At 39.4% G+C, this 15,802-nt stretch overlaps 1 protein-coding gene across 1 annotated transcript in view; it reads right to left on the bottom strand.

The window, feature by feature from the left end:
• Window positions 1–7,303, bottom strand: part of kif5b.S (kinesin family member 5B S homeolog) — a 54,698-nt gene extending 47,395 nt beyond the window's left edge. The window contains exon 1 of the mRNA XM_018269058.2: window positions 6,914–7,303. Within this exon, the coding sequence (XP_018124547.1) occupies window positions 6,914–7,039 (126 nt within the window). The 5' untranslated portion in view covers window positions 7,040–7,303. The remainder of the gene's footprint in view (window positions 1–6,913) is intronic.
• Between the last annotated feature and the right edge of the window lie 8,499 nt (window positions 7,304–15,802).

The following is a 15,802-nucleotide window of genomic DNA, read 5'->3' as shown; positions in this document are numbered from 1 at the left end:
TCAGTTCAATTTACAATATTTTTTAATAATGTGCCTTATCTTGAACAAACATGTAACATTAAAGGGATACTGTCATGGGAAAAAACATTTTTTTTCAAAATGAATCAGTTAATAGTGCTGCTCCAGCAGAATTCTGAACTGAAATCAATTTCTCAAAAGAGCAAACAGATATTTTTATATTCACTTTTGAAATCTGACATGGGGCTAGACATATTGTCAGTTTCCCAGCTGCCCCCAGTCATGTGACTGTTGCTCTGATAAACTTCAATCACTCTTTACTGCAAGTTGGAGTGATATCACCCCCCTCCCTTTCCCCCCCCCCCAGCAGCCAAACAAAAGAACAATGGGAAGGTAACCAGATAACAGCTCCCTAACACAAGATAACAGCTGCCTGGTAGATCTAAGAACAACACTCAATAGTAAAACCCATGTCCCACTGAGACACATTCAGTTACATTGAGAAGGAAAAACAGCAGCCTGCCAGAAAGCATTTCTCTCCTAAAGTGCAGGCACAAGTCACATGACCAGGGGCAGCTGGGAAATTGACAAAATGTCTAGCCCCATGTCAGATTTCAAAATTGAATATAAAAAAATCTGTTTGCTCTTTTGAGAAATGGATTTCAGTGCAAAATTCTGCTGGAGTAGCACTATTAACTGATGCGTTTTGAAAAAAACATGTTTTCCGATGACAGGATCCCTTTGAGAGTGAAGCAATTATATTTTCCTCATTCTCTGGTGTTTTAATGAAACATTAAAATTATATTTCAAAACCTGTCAGAATTCCACACTACAGCCAACACATTGTGCAACCTTTGGGAAACCTTGAGCACAGCAATGGGGTCCACTTTTCATTACGTTATTACATCATGGTCTACCAGCTCAAGTAACACAAATGGATGTGCTTTATTAGGAAAGGTCAATGGCAGTGCATTTGGGGGGTCTTTGTGGGGTCACAATGCTCTAGTAGATGGAGGTGACAGTAAGGACGTACAATACACACTGAAGATGAACAGATATGCCCTATTCATGTACAGATATGGGAAGTCAGAAGTTTCTGCCTAATTGGTCGTACAGGTATGGGATCCATTATATGGAAACCAGTTATCCCAGAAAGCTCTGAATACGGAAAGGCTGTCTCCCATAGACTCCATTATAATCAAATCCCAATTTTAAAAAAGATTTCCTTTTTCTCTGTAATAATAAAACAGTCGCTTGTACTTGATCCCAACTAAGATATAATTAATCCTTATTGGAAGCAAAACCAGCCTATTGAGTTTATTTAATGTTTACATTATTTTCTAGAAGACTTATTGTATGAAGATCCAAATCAGAGAAAGATCCGTTATCCGGAAAACCCCAGGTCCTGAGCATTATGGATAACAGGTCCCATACCTGTATTACAATTGTATACAGTCATAGGAAAAAGTTTGGGAACCCCTCTCGGCATGCATAATAATTTACTCCACTTTCAACAAAAAAGATAACAGTTGTATGTCTTACATTTCCCAGGAACATCGGAGTACTGGGGTGTTTTCTGAACAAAGATTTTTAGTGAAGCAGTATTCAGTTGTATGAAATTAAATCAAATGTGAAAAACTGGCTGTGCAAAAATTTGGGTACACTTGTAATTTTGCTATTTTGAATGCATGTAACTGCTCAATACCGATTACTGGCAACACCAAATTGGTTGGATTAACTCATTAAGCCTTGAACTTCATAGGCAGATGTGGCCAATCATGAGAAAGAGTATTTAAGGTGGCCAATTGCAAGTTGTGCTTTGGTTTGACTCTCCTGTGAAGAGTGACAGCATGGGATCCTGAAAACAAAGATTGTACAAAATCATGGGTTCAGGGGAAGGCTAAAAAAAACCCATGCAAGCATGAGGAGAACATATGCATTCCTTATGTTATACATATAATACCCAATAGGATCAAACACAGGAACCCAGTGCTGCAAGGTGTCACTGCTAAACACTAAGTCAACATGCTTTATTTGTTCACAAATACTAGCCTTATATGGAGGTAAAGTCATCACTCTTGATTATAGAGTTCCATTAAAGGGATAAAAAAAAAAGTCAAAATTCATCAGTTAATAGTGCTGCTCCAGCAGACTTCTGCACTGAAATCAGTTTCTCAAAAGAGAATTAATTCATATTTAAATTTGACATGGGGCTAGACATATTGTCAGTTTCCCAGCTGCCCCAAGTCATGTGCTCTGATAAACTTCAGTCACTCTTTACTGCAAGTTAGATTAATATCAACCACTCCCCCCCCCCCACCGGAAGCCTAACAACAGATAGCAGCTCCCTAACACAAGATAACAGTTGCCTGGTAGATCTAAGAACAGCACTCAATAGTAAAATCCAGGTCCCACTGCGACACATTCAGTTACATTGAATAGGAGAAACAACAGCCTGCCAGAAAGCAGTTCCATCCTAAAGTGCTGGCTCTTTCTGAAAGCAAATGACCAGGCAAAATGACCTGAGATGCACCTACACACTAATATTACAACTAAAAAATACACTTGCTGGTTCAGGAATGAAATTTTATATTGTAGAGTGAATTATTTGCAGTGTAAACAGTGTAATTTAGTAATAAAAACGACATCATAAAAATCATGACAGAATCCCTTTAATGTAGGAGGCAATGATAAAGCAATGCAAAGTTGAACTGGTCTTGGATAATCAACTTGAGGAAAAACGAAAAACACATTTTCACTCACAAGTTACATCAGTTTTACACATAAAAAAAATGAATTTGAAACAACAGCACCACTTGCTGTTACTTTTTCTGTCATCTGTGTCTGGTCAGCCTACATGACGTTCGTGAAAATTAAAAAAAAAAAAAAAAAGTCTGGTGGCGTTGATCTGCAGATAAAATGAAGTTTGTGAGCAGAGAAGAGTTATGAGATGTTGCTCTGATTTTCTTAAAGCAAAATCACAAGACTTTATAGAGCTTATTAACTGTCCACTTGCTGCTGTCCCAAATACATTATATTAGCAGTGAAAAACTAAACAAATATATATATATATATATATATATATATATATATATATATATATATATATATATATATATATATATATATATACTGGTGTCTAATAAAAGGGCAGCCAAGTTTAGGAGTTTTACTTTGAAAGCAGCTAGTAAGTTGCAGGTAAAACGTATTCGTCCCTTTTATAAAATGTATAATGAAGCAATAGAATTCTTAATGAATCAGATGAAAATTGAGCATAGGACTGGCCAGATATGGGATGACTTTGACGTAGTTGGCCAGCTTAAATATATTGCAATATATGGACAAACAATCCCTGTTTTGTTTAAAGGGTAAGGCATTTTTCAGTAGCAGTATGCACAAAATGTCTCTGTCTTAAATATATTGATAATGGGTTGAGTGCAGAGGAATCTTGTATTTGTCTATATATATATATATATATATATATATATATATATATATATATATATATATATATATATATATATATATATATATATATATATATATATAAACTGTGAAAGGGCTTAGCAGAGCAGTCTGGGTAATTGTTCATTAAATGTGAGGATTTCCTTTAAATGCTATTTTCTCTAAGACTTTAATCCAGGACCTGCATGGCTGTGGCTCTGAAAATCCACACTGCATCATAAAGTAATGAATCTGAGAAGGCAATCAAACAAGAAACTTTTTTTTTTTATAAAATATATGAAATATTACAAAATGCAACCACTTTCATTTTTTTTTAGTTTAGTCGTTTTCAGATTGTTCACCGGAAATAAGACTTTTTTCGATCACCTATTTGTGACTGGTTTTATAATATTGAAGTTTCAATTGTCACCTTCTTAGGTCTTTCTGAAGCAGTTCTGGGGGGGTCAGAGACTCTCTAACACAGGAGTGCCCATACTTTACTAATGTGAGGTCTACTTTTAGTGATGTTGTCCCATTATGATCTACATCCATAAAAGCATTGTTAGCATTCTGTTCCATGGAAAATATTCTGTTCCATGGAAATATTACTTACATATTATATTGATTTAAAAGAGATTTTATATTGCTATATTTAACAAACAACTATTGCTTATGTAACCTTAACATAACAAATATCAGAATGAAATAGGAGGCTGATTTAAATAAGTTGTTTGTTGACAGTGTCTTGAGATCTACCGATCACCAGCTAAAGTACTGGTAGATCCCCATCTACCTTTTGGGCACCCCTGCTCTAACTGTTCTAAATTGATCAATTTAGTTGATACATTTGTTATCTTTTTAACTGCTGAGCCGAATCCATGAGTTTCATTAAAGGCAGCCGATAGAATTGATACAATAGTTGCTTTAAACATTTCTGGAAAAAACTGCCAAAAATAAAAGATGGAAATCGATTGATAGTCTTTATTTCTGATGAACAATCTGAAAATAACTGAAAAAGGTGATTGGAAGTTGAACAGCCCTTATAATGGGGTTGTTCACCTTTAAATAACATTTAGTATGATGTAGAGAGGGATATCCTGAGACAATCTGCAATTGGTTTACATTTTTTATTATTTGTGTTTTTGGAGTTATTTAGCTTTTTATTCAGCAACTCTCCAGTTTGTAGTTTCAGCCACCTGGTTGCTAGGGTCCAAATTACTCTCGCAACCATGTGCTGATTTGAATAAGAGACTGGAATATGAAAGGATCTGAATAGAAAGTAATAAAAGTAGCAATAATAAAATACAGAGCATTTGTTTTGAAAGGGGTCAGTGACCCCCATTTGAAAGCTGTAAAGTCAGAAGAAAAAGGCAAATAACTCAAAATGTATAAAATATAAATCATGAAGACCAACTGCAAAGTTGCTAAGAATTGGCCATTCTATAACATACAAAGAGTTACCTCAAAGGTGAACCACCACTTTCTGAGCAATGCTAGCGTTTTAAAATTAGAGCATGTTCCAGTCATGGAGAGTAGAAAGACAAATTTACCGGCACTCAAGGCATTTATTTGAAGGAAAAACCTCGCTTTATTGCAGTGCAGAAGTGCAAAGTTTCGGGCCACTTCCCTTTATCAAGCGGGACCCCTAAGCTTAGCTTCTCAACAGCTGCTCAGAGCCCACTGAGCATGTGAGTGTCACAGACACTTTCCAAGATGGTGACCCCCTGTGACAAGTTTGAAGTCCTGGATCATTGCTGCTATTGACAAGCTGAAACTTTAGCCTCGTGCAATAAGTTCAGTATATAAAATATGGCATTTTTAGCCATTCATTTTTAGGGTTTAGTCATAAAAAGTGGTGGTTACCATTTAAGTTAACTTTTAGTATGTCATGGAATGGCCAATTCTAAGCAACTCTGCAATTGGTCCTCAATTTGTAATCGTTTTTTGTGTTTTTTTTTTAAATTATTTGCCTTCTTCTTCGGACTCTTTCCAGATTTCAAATAGAGTTCACAGACTCCATCTTAAAAAAACAAAATGCTCTGTAAGGCTACACATTTATTGTTATTGCTACTTGTTAGTGCTCTTCTTTCTATTCAGGCCTCTCATATTCATATACCAGTCTACTGATCAAATTAAGGCACTGTTGCTAGGGGAATTTGGACTCTAGCAAAAAGATTGCTGAAACAGCAAAATGGAGAGGCGCTGAATAAAAAGCTAAGTAACAAAAAACAAATAAAAAGAAAAGATAACCCACTGCAAATTGTTTCAGAATATCACTCTCTACGTCATACTAAAAGGTGAACAAGCCCCTTAAAGGAGAACTAAACCCTAAAAATGAATATGGCTAAAAATGTCATATTTTATATAGTGAACTTATTGCACGAGGCTAAAGTTTCAGCTTGTCAATAGCAGCAATGATCCAGGACTTCAAACTTGTCACAGGGGGTCACCATCTTGGAAAGTGTCTGTGACACTCACATGCTCAGTGGGCTCTGAGCAGCTGTTGAGAAGCTAAGCTTAGGGCTCGTCACTAATTATCCAGCAGAAAATGAGGTTGGTCTGTAATATAAGCTGATGCTACAGGGCTGATTATTAAATTCTGATGCTAGTTGCACTGGTTTCTGTGCTGCCATGTAGTAATTATCTGTATTAATTACTAATCAGCCTTATATTGTGACATTTCTATTCTATGTGTACTGTATATTGTGAGTGGGTCCCTAAGCTCAGTAAGTGACAGCAGCACAGAGCATGTGCAGTGAATCAGCAGAAAAGAAGATGGGGAGCTACTGGGGCATCTTTGGCGACACAGATCTTTACTGCTAAATGGCTGTGGTTGCCTTGGGCTGGTACAGAAGCACAAAACAATGTACAACATTTCTAGTTTCTGTGCTGTGGATCTGACTGGTGAAACAAAGTAGCAGAAGTCAGTTTTCCTCCAGGTCTGCAGTTGGTTACTGGGCTACATAGTTTCAGCAGTCAGAGGCAGCAGAGAATGTAAACAGACCAATACAATAACGAACACATTATCCAAATGACTTGCAAAACATTGGAAAGAGTGTATGAGTGGCACAAAGCCTGAGATGAGGAAGGGCAAGTCTGATATGAGCTGCTGCTGCTGCTGGGTGGCACTCCTCATTCATGATCATTATTACAATGGTATTTGCAGCAGCTGAGTCTGAGTGGAACTGCTGCTGAATAAAGTCAGGGCACTCCCATGTGTGAGTGATGCCGCCTCACCATCTCTGCTGATCAGCTGACTGACCTGCACCTCATTCAGCGCAATCCATGTGGCAGCTCCCGAGCGAATACGAAGATTCAGAGGCAAAATACAAAAGGCCCAGGAGTGTCACAGAGAGGAAAGTAGTCCCTCAATAAAGTACAAGGCCCTCGAGTACAGGAAGCCTCACTTTATGGCTCTAACGTTAAGGAAGGGTTCTGGGAGTTGCTGCTGAAAATGAGCGACACAACCCCCCCAGCAAGTAGTAATAAGGGCCCAGCCTTGTACACTCACCCCCATCACCACTGTATCTTCCCCTTGGAACTTGGCCACATACTTGTCCCCTCTGACAACCTCGGAATCGTTCAGAGGCCTGAATCGGCACATCACTTTAATGCTGCACTCCGCCGGGTCCGCCATCTTGTCCGCCCCTTTCCCTCCGACTCCGGAACGGGGGCAGCAGAGAACAAACAAATGGGACACTGGCGGCAGCTCCCGCTAATAAGTTAATCGTATGACGCTGAAACGCCGCCGCCGCCACTCCCCGGAGCCGGTGAGCGAGCCGCCAAGCTTGGTAGGCGGAGGGTCCAGACTTCACTTCCCATCCAATATGGCAGCCATGGCTGTGACGCAAGGTCTGCTCCTCCTCCCCTGCCGGCGGTGAACTGGTGATGTCATCCCTCGCCCTGAGTCCAGCTGCCAGCCGCCGAGGCCAAGCTCACATTGGGGAGAGTTGGTAGGCGGGGCTTGTTTATGGGTGACGTAGTGGAGAAACAAGGGGAAGCTGTTGCTGTGATTACTCCATGGGGTTAATGGGCAGTTTGGGTTGGACAGCACATTCGCTTTAGCGCCCTAATAGCTTAGTCTGCTTGTCTGGTACTTGTACAGGTTAAATTGGTATTTGGCTTCCTTTCTTTAATAATCACATTGGTCTGTTACAAAATTCGTCACCCGTCAAACGTATTCACTGTGAACGTTATTATCTTCTACACCCTCCCCATTCTATCCCACACATTCCATCCCGCACATTCTAACTTCTACACCCTCACTATTCAAACATTCTGCCTTCTATACCCTCCCCATTCTATTCCACATTCTGAATCTGATTTATATACCCTCCCCATTCTATCCCACTCATTCTGTCTCCTGTACCCTCCCTATTCTATCCCACACATTATAACTTCTATACCCTCCCCATTCTATCCCACACATTCTAACTTCTATACCCTCCCCATTCTATTCCACATTCTGAATCTGATTTATATACCCTCCCCATTCTATCCCACTCATTCTGTCTCCTGTACCCTCCCTATTCTATCCCACACATTATAACTTCTATACCCTCCCCATTCTATCCCACACATTCTAACTTCTATACCCTCACCATTCTATCCCACACATTCTAACTTCTATACCCTCCTCATTCTATCCCACACATTCTGAATCTGATTTCTATACCCTCCCCATTCTATCTCACACATTCTGCCTTCTATACCCTCCCCATTCTATCGCACACATTCTAACTTCTATACCCTCCTCATTCTATCCCACACATTCTGAATCTGATTTATATACCCTCCCCATTCTATCTCACACATTCTAACTTCTATACCCTCCCCATTCTATCCCACACATTCTAACTTCTATACCCTCACCATTCTATCCCACACATTCTAACTTCTATACCCTCACCATTCTATCCCACACATTCTTTCTTTTTAACACAAATGCTTTATTGTCACATCCACAAAAGCGTCACATACAGCATATTCAAGATAACTGTGGAATGGCACATACAATGACCTGCACTGTAATATTGATACGCATTGTGCTATCCCACACATTCTAACTTCTATACCCCCCCATTCTATCTCACACATTCTGCCTTCTATACCCTCCCCATTCTATCGCACACATTCTAACTTCTATACCCTCCCCATTCTATCCCACACATTCTAACTTCTATACCCTCACCATTCTATCCCACACATTCTAACTTCTATACCCTCCTCATTCTATCCCACACATTCTGAATCTGATTTCTATACCCTCCCCATTCTATCTCACACATTCTGCCTTCTATACCCTCCCCATTCTATCGCACACATTCTAACTTCTATACCCTCCCCATTCTATCCCACACATTCTAACTTCTATACCCTCCTCATTCTATCCCACACATTCTGAATCTGATTTATATACCCTCCCCATTCTATCTCACACATTCTAACTTCTATACCCTCCCCATTCTATCCCACACATTCTAACTTCTATACCCTCACCATTCTATCCCACACATTCTAACTTCTATACCCTCACCATTCTATCCCACACATTCTTTTTTTTTAACACAAATGCTTTATTGTCACATCCACAAAAGCGTCACATACAGCATATTCAAGATAACTGTGGAATGGCACATACAATGACCTGCACTGTAATATTGATACGCATTGTGCTATCCCACACATTCTAACTTCTATACCCTCCTCATTCTATCCCACACATTCTGCCTTTTATACCCTCCCCATTCTATCCCACACATTCTAACTTCTATACCCTCCCCATTATATCCCACAAATTGTAACTTCTATACTCTCCCCATTCATAGCCATTCGTTCCACAAAGCAAAACAAAAGCATTAAACTTCATCAGTAATTATGTTGATGTATGTCTTCAATAAAATGGCCTTTACAATTTGTTTAGGGTTACATTTTCTGTGGCTGTGAGATAAGCTTTACATGAAGCAGGGTTTTACACATGAGCTGTTTTATGTAATATATTTTTATAGTGACCGACATTGTTGGGGGTATAGTTTTCTTTTAAGTAGGCCCAAAACATTGTTGTATGCTTTTAAGCTAATAAATCACTTTCTTTACATTCAGTGTGCTGGAATTTCCATCAGCTACGGCCCCTGAGCAGGCAGTTCCCAGCAGGCCCGGACTGGCAATCTGTGGGTTCTGGCAAATGCCAGAGGGGCTGCTATAAGGTGGCAAGTATTTAGTGGGCAGGTGGGGGCTGTTCGGGCCTCTCTGTGGGCTGATTGGGCCTCCTTGTACCTGAAATGCCAGGGCCTATTTTAATTCTCAGCCCGGACCTGGTTCCCAGGTCCTCCCTCCAGAAGGATAATTTGCTGAGGGCTGTTTGAGCTCTACATCCATATTTTTGGACATACTTGTTCAACGTCACATGGAGAGGTAGAAATGATGCAATCCAGCATCTGACAGTTGGTCTCCATAAAGCACCCGTGGCCATACTTAAGCACAGCCACCTTCTATTGTTTCCACCTTCATTTTCCCGTATTTTTTTTTTTTTATTGGAGCTGGCTGCTGCTCCTGTATAAATGATAGTGACCCAACAGGACATGCCTAGACAGTTGGCTGGCATGGTTGGAACCAGTCATGTTGCTCAAACATATCTTAGCATGAAGAGCCAGCTTTACCTGTACTGTTTACTTTTGAAGAGGAAAATTAATACTGTCTCCATCAGAATAGTTAAAGGGACTCATGGCAAAACATGTTTTTTACAAAATGGATCAGTTAATAACACTCCTTCAGCAGAATCCTGCATTTAAATCCAAAAGTGCAAACAGATTTTTTTATATTTAATTTTTAATATGATTTAGTTTCCCGAGTGCCCTCAGTCATGTGACTTTTGCTCTGATAAACATCAGTTACCTTTTACTGCTGCACTGCAAGTTGAAGTGATATCACCCCTCCCTTTTCCCCCAGAAGCCCATCAACAGAGCAATATAGAAGGTAACACAAGATAACAACTGCCTGGTAAATCTAAGAGTAGCACTCAATAGTAAAATCCAGGTCCCACTTGCATTACTAACCATGCTCCTAAGGGCTAGTCCACACAAGGAGATCCGGGGAGATTTTGTCGCCTGGTGACTAATCGCCTCGTCTCTTGAGCGACTATCTCCCCGAACTGGCTCACTGAGGCAACTTCGGGTGACTATAGAAAGCGCATCGCCACGTGTGCATTAGCGCAGACGACGTTGCATTGTAGCCTATGGGGAAATAGTAGCTCAAAAAACGAGGAGATTAGTCGACAGGCGACAAAATCTCCCCGAATCTCTTTATGCGGCCTTACCCTAAGTGGTAGATATTACACTCAATAGTAAAAATTCAAGTCCTGTTTACCCAAGTCACAACTCCTTTAGTTACTCTGAGTAGAAGAAACAATAGCTTATCTGAAAGCAGTTCCATTATAAAGTGCTGGGTCTTTCTGAAAGCACATGACCAGGCAAATGACCCGAGATTGCTGCCTACACACCAATATTACTACTAAAAAAACATACATTTATTGCTTCAACAATAACATTTTATATGGTAGAACAAATTACTTGTAATGTACCCAGTGTAAGTTTGTGATAAAAAGTTTAACATAAAATTATGCCAGAATCCCTTTAAGTCCACAATATAAAATTGGTATCTTAAATCTAGGTAGCCACTACCATATAAGTATTTATTGTAAGGGCAGAGACACATGGTCAGATTCGGGGAGATTAGTGGCCACTAATCTCCCGGAATCTGACTATGTGTCTCTGCCCTAACACTGCTTGCCCTTTATATTGCAGTAATTGAATTAGTTTGTCTACAATATATAACTTACATGTTATCAGTTAATTACCTTGAGCATTATCTCTACCTTGGTGCTAGTCAAATACACAAAGTCTGACCAAACCAGAAGGATAATATCATGGCCATGGGAAAAGAAAACATGTTATTAAGCAAAAACAATGAAATGTCCACAATTTAACAAATGCTCTGAATCACCTTCCTAAAGAGCTTGCATCACGGAGAATAGGGGTTATCACCTTATACTCTTCAAATAACCTTAATCTAGCCTGCAGAGCTGAGACTCTACATCCAAGTTGGCCTTCACTTCGGTCATATATCAATGGGTGATATTCTGGAGATGGCAGTCGTTACAAAATACACATACAAGTTATATACATAAACTTGGCATCTTGGGTTTACTGTAAAATCATTACTCATGAGTAGAATAAGGATTTATTAAATAAAGAACTTCAAAGGTTCCTTGGTTCTGGTTTTATTACCTGGTCTTCAAAAGAAGGTGTGGCTTTCAACAACAGGAAATAATTTGCACAGGAATGAGTTCATTGCTTCTTTGTTATTCTCAGAGAGAGAGAGAGATAATCCGTTTATGTATAAACTTTGCTTTGAGACATTATTTTATACCTAGGGTCCACATTCCCGAATATTCAGGGGTAGTTATGTAGGTAGGAATAATAAAGAAGTAAAAGGTACGTTTCTTGCTCTGGAGAAAATCTTTGGTGGCCAACCCAATTCTGATTTATTTATTTTTTTAAGCACAATTAGTTCAGTAGCGCAAATTCAAGGCTCCAAATTAATATTATATGCTTGAGTTCTCCACAGTAGAGAAACTACTAGATAATTCTATCCCGCTGGTGGACCTCACTTTAACTTCTTAAGGGCAGAGACACACACTGCTATTCGGCTGTCCGAAGTCGCATGAAGTTTCCTCGTGAGGCAACTTCGGAAAGCGAAGCATTCCGAGTGCCATCCCCCCAGCGATTTACATTACATTAGGGGTGGGAAGGGGAAAACATTTTTTACTTCCTTGTTTTGTGACAAAAAGTCATGCGATTTCCTTTCCCTTCGGTTCGGCCAGGCAGAAGGATTCGGTGCATCCCTACTTTCTATTCTCTCGCTGTTGGCTCAGACTGTTGGAAAAAATGTAAGACAAGGCAGCTGATTAACAGACCTGTCTTTGCTGGGGAACTATGGGTGGCCATACACTATAACAGTGATCCCCAACCAGTGGCTCTTGAGCAACATGTTGCTATCCGACCCCTTGGATGTTGCTCCCAGTGGCCTCAAAGCAGGTGCTTATTTTTGAATTCCAGGCTTGGAGGGAAGTTTTGGTTGTATAAAAAACAGATGTACTGTTAAACAGTCTCCTTTAGACTGCCAGTCCACATAGGGGTTACAAAACAGTCAATCACAGCACTTATTTGGCAGCCCCATGTTTGTGATGCTCCCCAACTCTGGCTCACCGTAACAAGATGGTTGGTGCTCACTGCAGGGATCAGGGCCAGAACTAGGGGTAGGCAGAGTAGGCAGCTATCTAGGACGCCATCATTGGAGGGGCACACTTTTTTTTTCATTGTTTCTTTTTTTTTTCCAGCGTTATTTCATAATTTGTTTCAATAATCACGGTCACTCAGTCGGGTGGAATCCCCCTCCTTCACCTTCTCCCTCTTGCCAGCAAGTAAGAGTCCCTTCTGTGCAGCGTGACGTGCGTATACGCAGAGAGCTGGGGGGCTGCTTGGTGTGTCTCACACTCGCTGCTCTCAGCCTTGCACAGTTACACTGAACTGAAGACTTTCTTTCTATAACTGTAAAGTGTGAAGCTTCCAAATATCGATCGGAAAGACCCGTCTGAAGCCTCCATACACGGGCAGATTAGCTGTCAAATTGGTCTAAACTAGGGATGCACCTAATCGAAGCCTACTTTGCACGTGACACTTTGTCACAAAACAAGGAAGTAAAAAAATGTTTTCTCCTTCGCACCCCTAATTTGCGTGTGTGTGTGTGTGTTTCTCTGATATACCGTAGTAAACACATTTGTAATAATACCCAGAGAGTGCTTTCATATTATATATCAAACAATTCCAATGCACCCAAAGCCCTCCACAGTAATGTAATACAACTCTCAACATCTTCTGAGAGGTGAACTTACCTGAAAAGTACCTGCCAGGTAAAATGAAGTGTTGATCTGCCTCCACTACTGTACAGGTGTGACAATTAGAAGGAAGGGCAGAGTCAAAAAAAAGAAAAGATCCATTCCCTGTCAATAGTGGAAAATAATTAGCCATAACATTGAATTATATTTAATACCTCCTGAGAAAATTATATCCAAACAGAAATTATGTGTGCAACTTCCACTAAGCACATAGAATACTGCAGTGCAAAAAATTGTATATTCTGTGCAACCTTATAAGCAATTTAAAGGAGAACTAAAAATGAATGTGTCCACAAATGCCATATTTTAAATAGTGAACTTATTGCACCAGCCAGAAGTTTCAGCTTGTCAATAGCAGCAATGATACAGGACTTCAAATCAGCTACAGGGTTGATTATTACATTTTCATGCTAGTTGCACTGGTTTCTGTGCTGCCATGTACTAATTATTCTGCTTGATAATTAGCGACGACCCCTAAGCTTAGCTTCTCAACAGCTGCTCAGAGCCCACTGAGCATGTGAGTGTCACAGACACTTTCCAAGATGGTGACCCCCTGTGACAAGTTTGAAGTCCTGGATCATTGCTGCTATTGACAAGCTGAAACTTTAGGCTGGTGCAATAAGTGTAGTATATAAAATATGGCATATTTAGACATTCATTTTTAGGGTTTAGTTCTCTTTTAATCCCATTACCAATAGGGCAACCAGAAGATATCAAACTACTATTTCTTTTAGGCCAAGAACAAAAGCTAAGGCATAGAACGTGTCATTTAAATCAAAGTGGTGATCAAGCCAGCTTTCCCTACCAGTCATTGCTTCCAATTACAAAGAATAGGAAAATTTTCTTTCTATAGGACCTGCGGCTCACTTTAGACGTCACTGCCAGTGCAGAGTCTTTCCCATTCCCTGACTGGAGTAAGGACCACTGAAGTTAAAGGGGTTGTTCGCCATTGAGATGACTTTTAGTATGATGTAGAGAGTGATATTCTGATACAATTTGCAATTGGTTTTCATTTTTTTATTAATTCATTATTATTTTTGAGTAATTTAGCTTTTTAGTCAGCAGTCCTTCAATTTGCATTTTAAGCAAACTGGTAGCTAGGGTGCAATTTACCCTAGCAACCATGCTTTAATTTGAATAAGAGACTGGAAAATGAATATGAGTGGGACTGAATAGAAAGAAGAGTAATAAAAAATTAGCAATAACAATAAATGTGTAGCCTTACAGAGCATTTGTTTTTTTAGAAGAGGGTCAGTGACGCAGATTTGTAAGCTGCAAAGAGTCATAAGAAAATGGCAAAAAACTATAAAAAAAATAATGAAAACCAATTGAAAAGTTGCTTAGAATTGGCCATTCTATAACATGCTAAAAGTTACCTTAAAGGGGAACTATCACAAAAATTTTAATTTAATAAAAGTTTCAGCATACTGAAATAAGAAACTTTCTAAATATAAACAAATAAAAAAATCTGTTCAGTTCCTGAAATCAAGTTTATCTTCACTATTTCTCTGACAGCATCAATCTATCTATCTCTATCTATATATCTATATAGTCAAGCTCTGGCACTCACAGGATTTGCACAAAAAGGAGAAAAAGGGTTATCTGATGATTAAAGATGGTTTATTAAGTCGACGTTTTAATAAAGTCGGCTTAATAAAACATCATCTTTATTCATCAGATAACCTTTTTTCTTCTTTTTGTGCAAATCCTGTGAGTGCCAGTACTTGAGACTCTATATTTACAAAATTTACTTGAGCACCCAGGTCTCTTCATCTACACTCGAGGTGTGCAGCTTGTACTTATGGGGTTTATATATAGATATATTGGATCTAACTGTCAATGACTATATGACACCCAACTGCTGCATGAGGACAGAATGAAGAGAAACAGATGCTGAGAGAGGGATAGTGAAGATAAACTTGATTGTTTTGGAAAAGATATTTAATTGAGAATATTTAATTGATTGTATTTGTAAAAAAAAAAAAAAAGCTTATTTCAGTAAATTTTCATTTTTGCAAGAGTTCCACTTTAAAGGTGAACCACCCCTTTAAAGGAGAAACAAACCCTTTACCCAAAAAACTTTTACCGGAAGAAGGGAAGAAGACGGCTGCAGTGAACTCTGCTCCGAGGGGTAAGTAAAAAGTTAGGGGCATATCCCCGGGGGGGCCTCTAGGCTGGGGGAGTCTATGTGGGGTGGATAGGGATTTTGGGTAAAGGGTTTGTTTCTCCTTTAAAATGCCATGCGTGTTATATCCCTAATGCCTTTTTTTGCCATTAACAGTATAATGTAAGGTATTTAACCATTGGTGTTTAACAGCACATGGGTGAGATGCAACACTAAACATTTGCTGGTAAGCTTTACAGAGAAAGAAAAAAACAAGTATAACAACAGATACACGCGTCAGGGAGTAGAACTAGAACAGCCAAACACAGAAGTCAGCGAGA

Source organism: Xenopus laevis, chromosome 6S, assembly GCF_017654675.1.
Source record: "Xenopus laevis strain J_2021 chromosome 6S, Xenopus_laevis_v10.1, whole genome shotgun sequence".
Lineage (NCBI taxonomy): Eukaryota > Metazoa > Chordata > Amphibia > Anura > Pipidae > Xenopus > Xenopus laevis.
The sequence above is the reverse complement of the archived record's forward strand: the minus strand, read 5'-3'. Positions and strand labels throughout refer to the sequence as shown.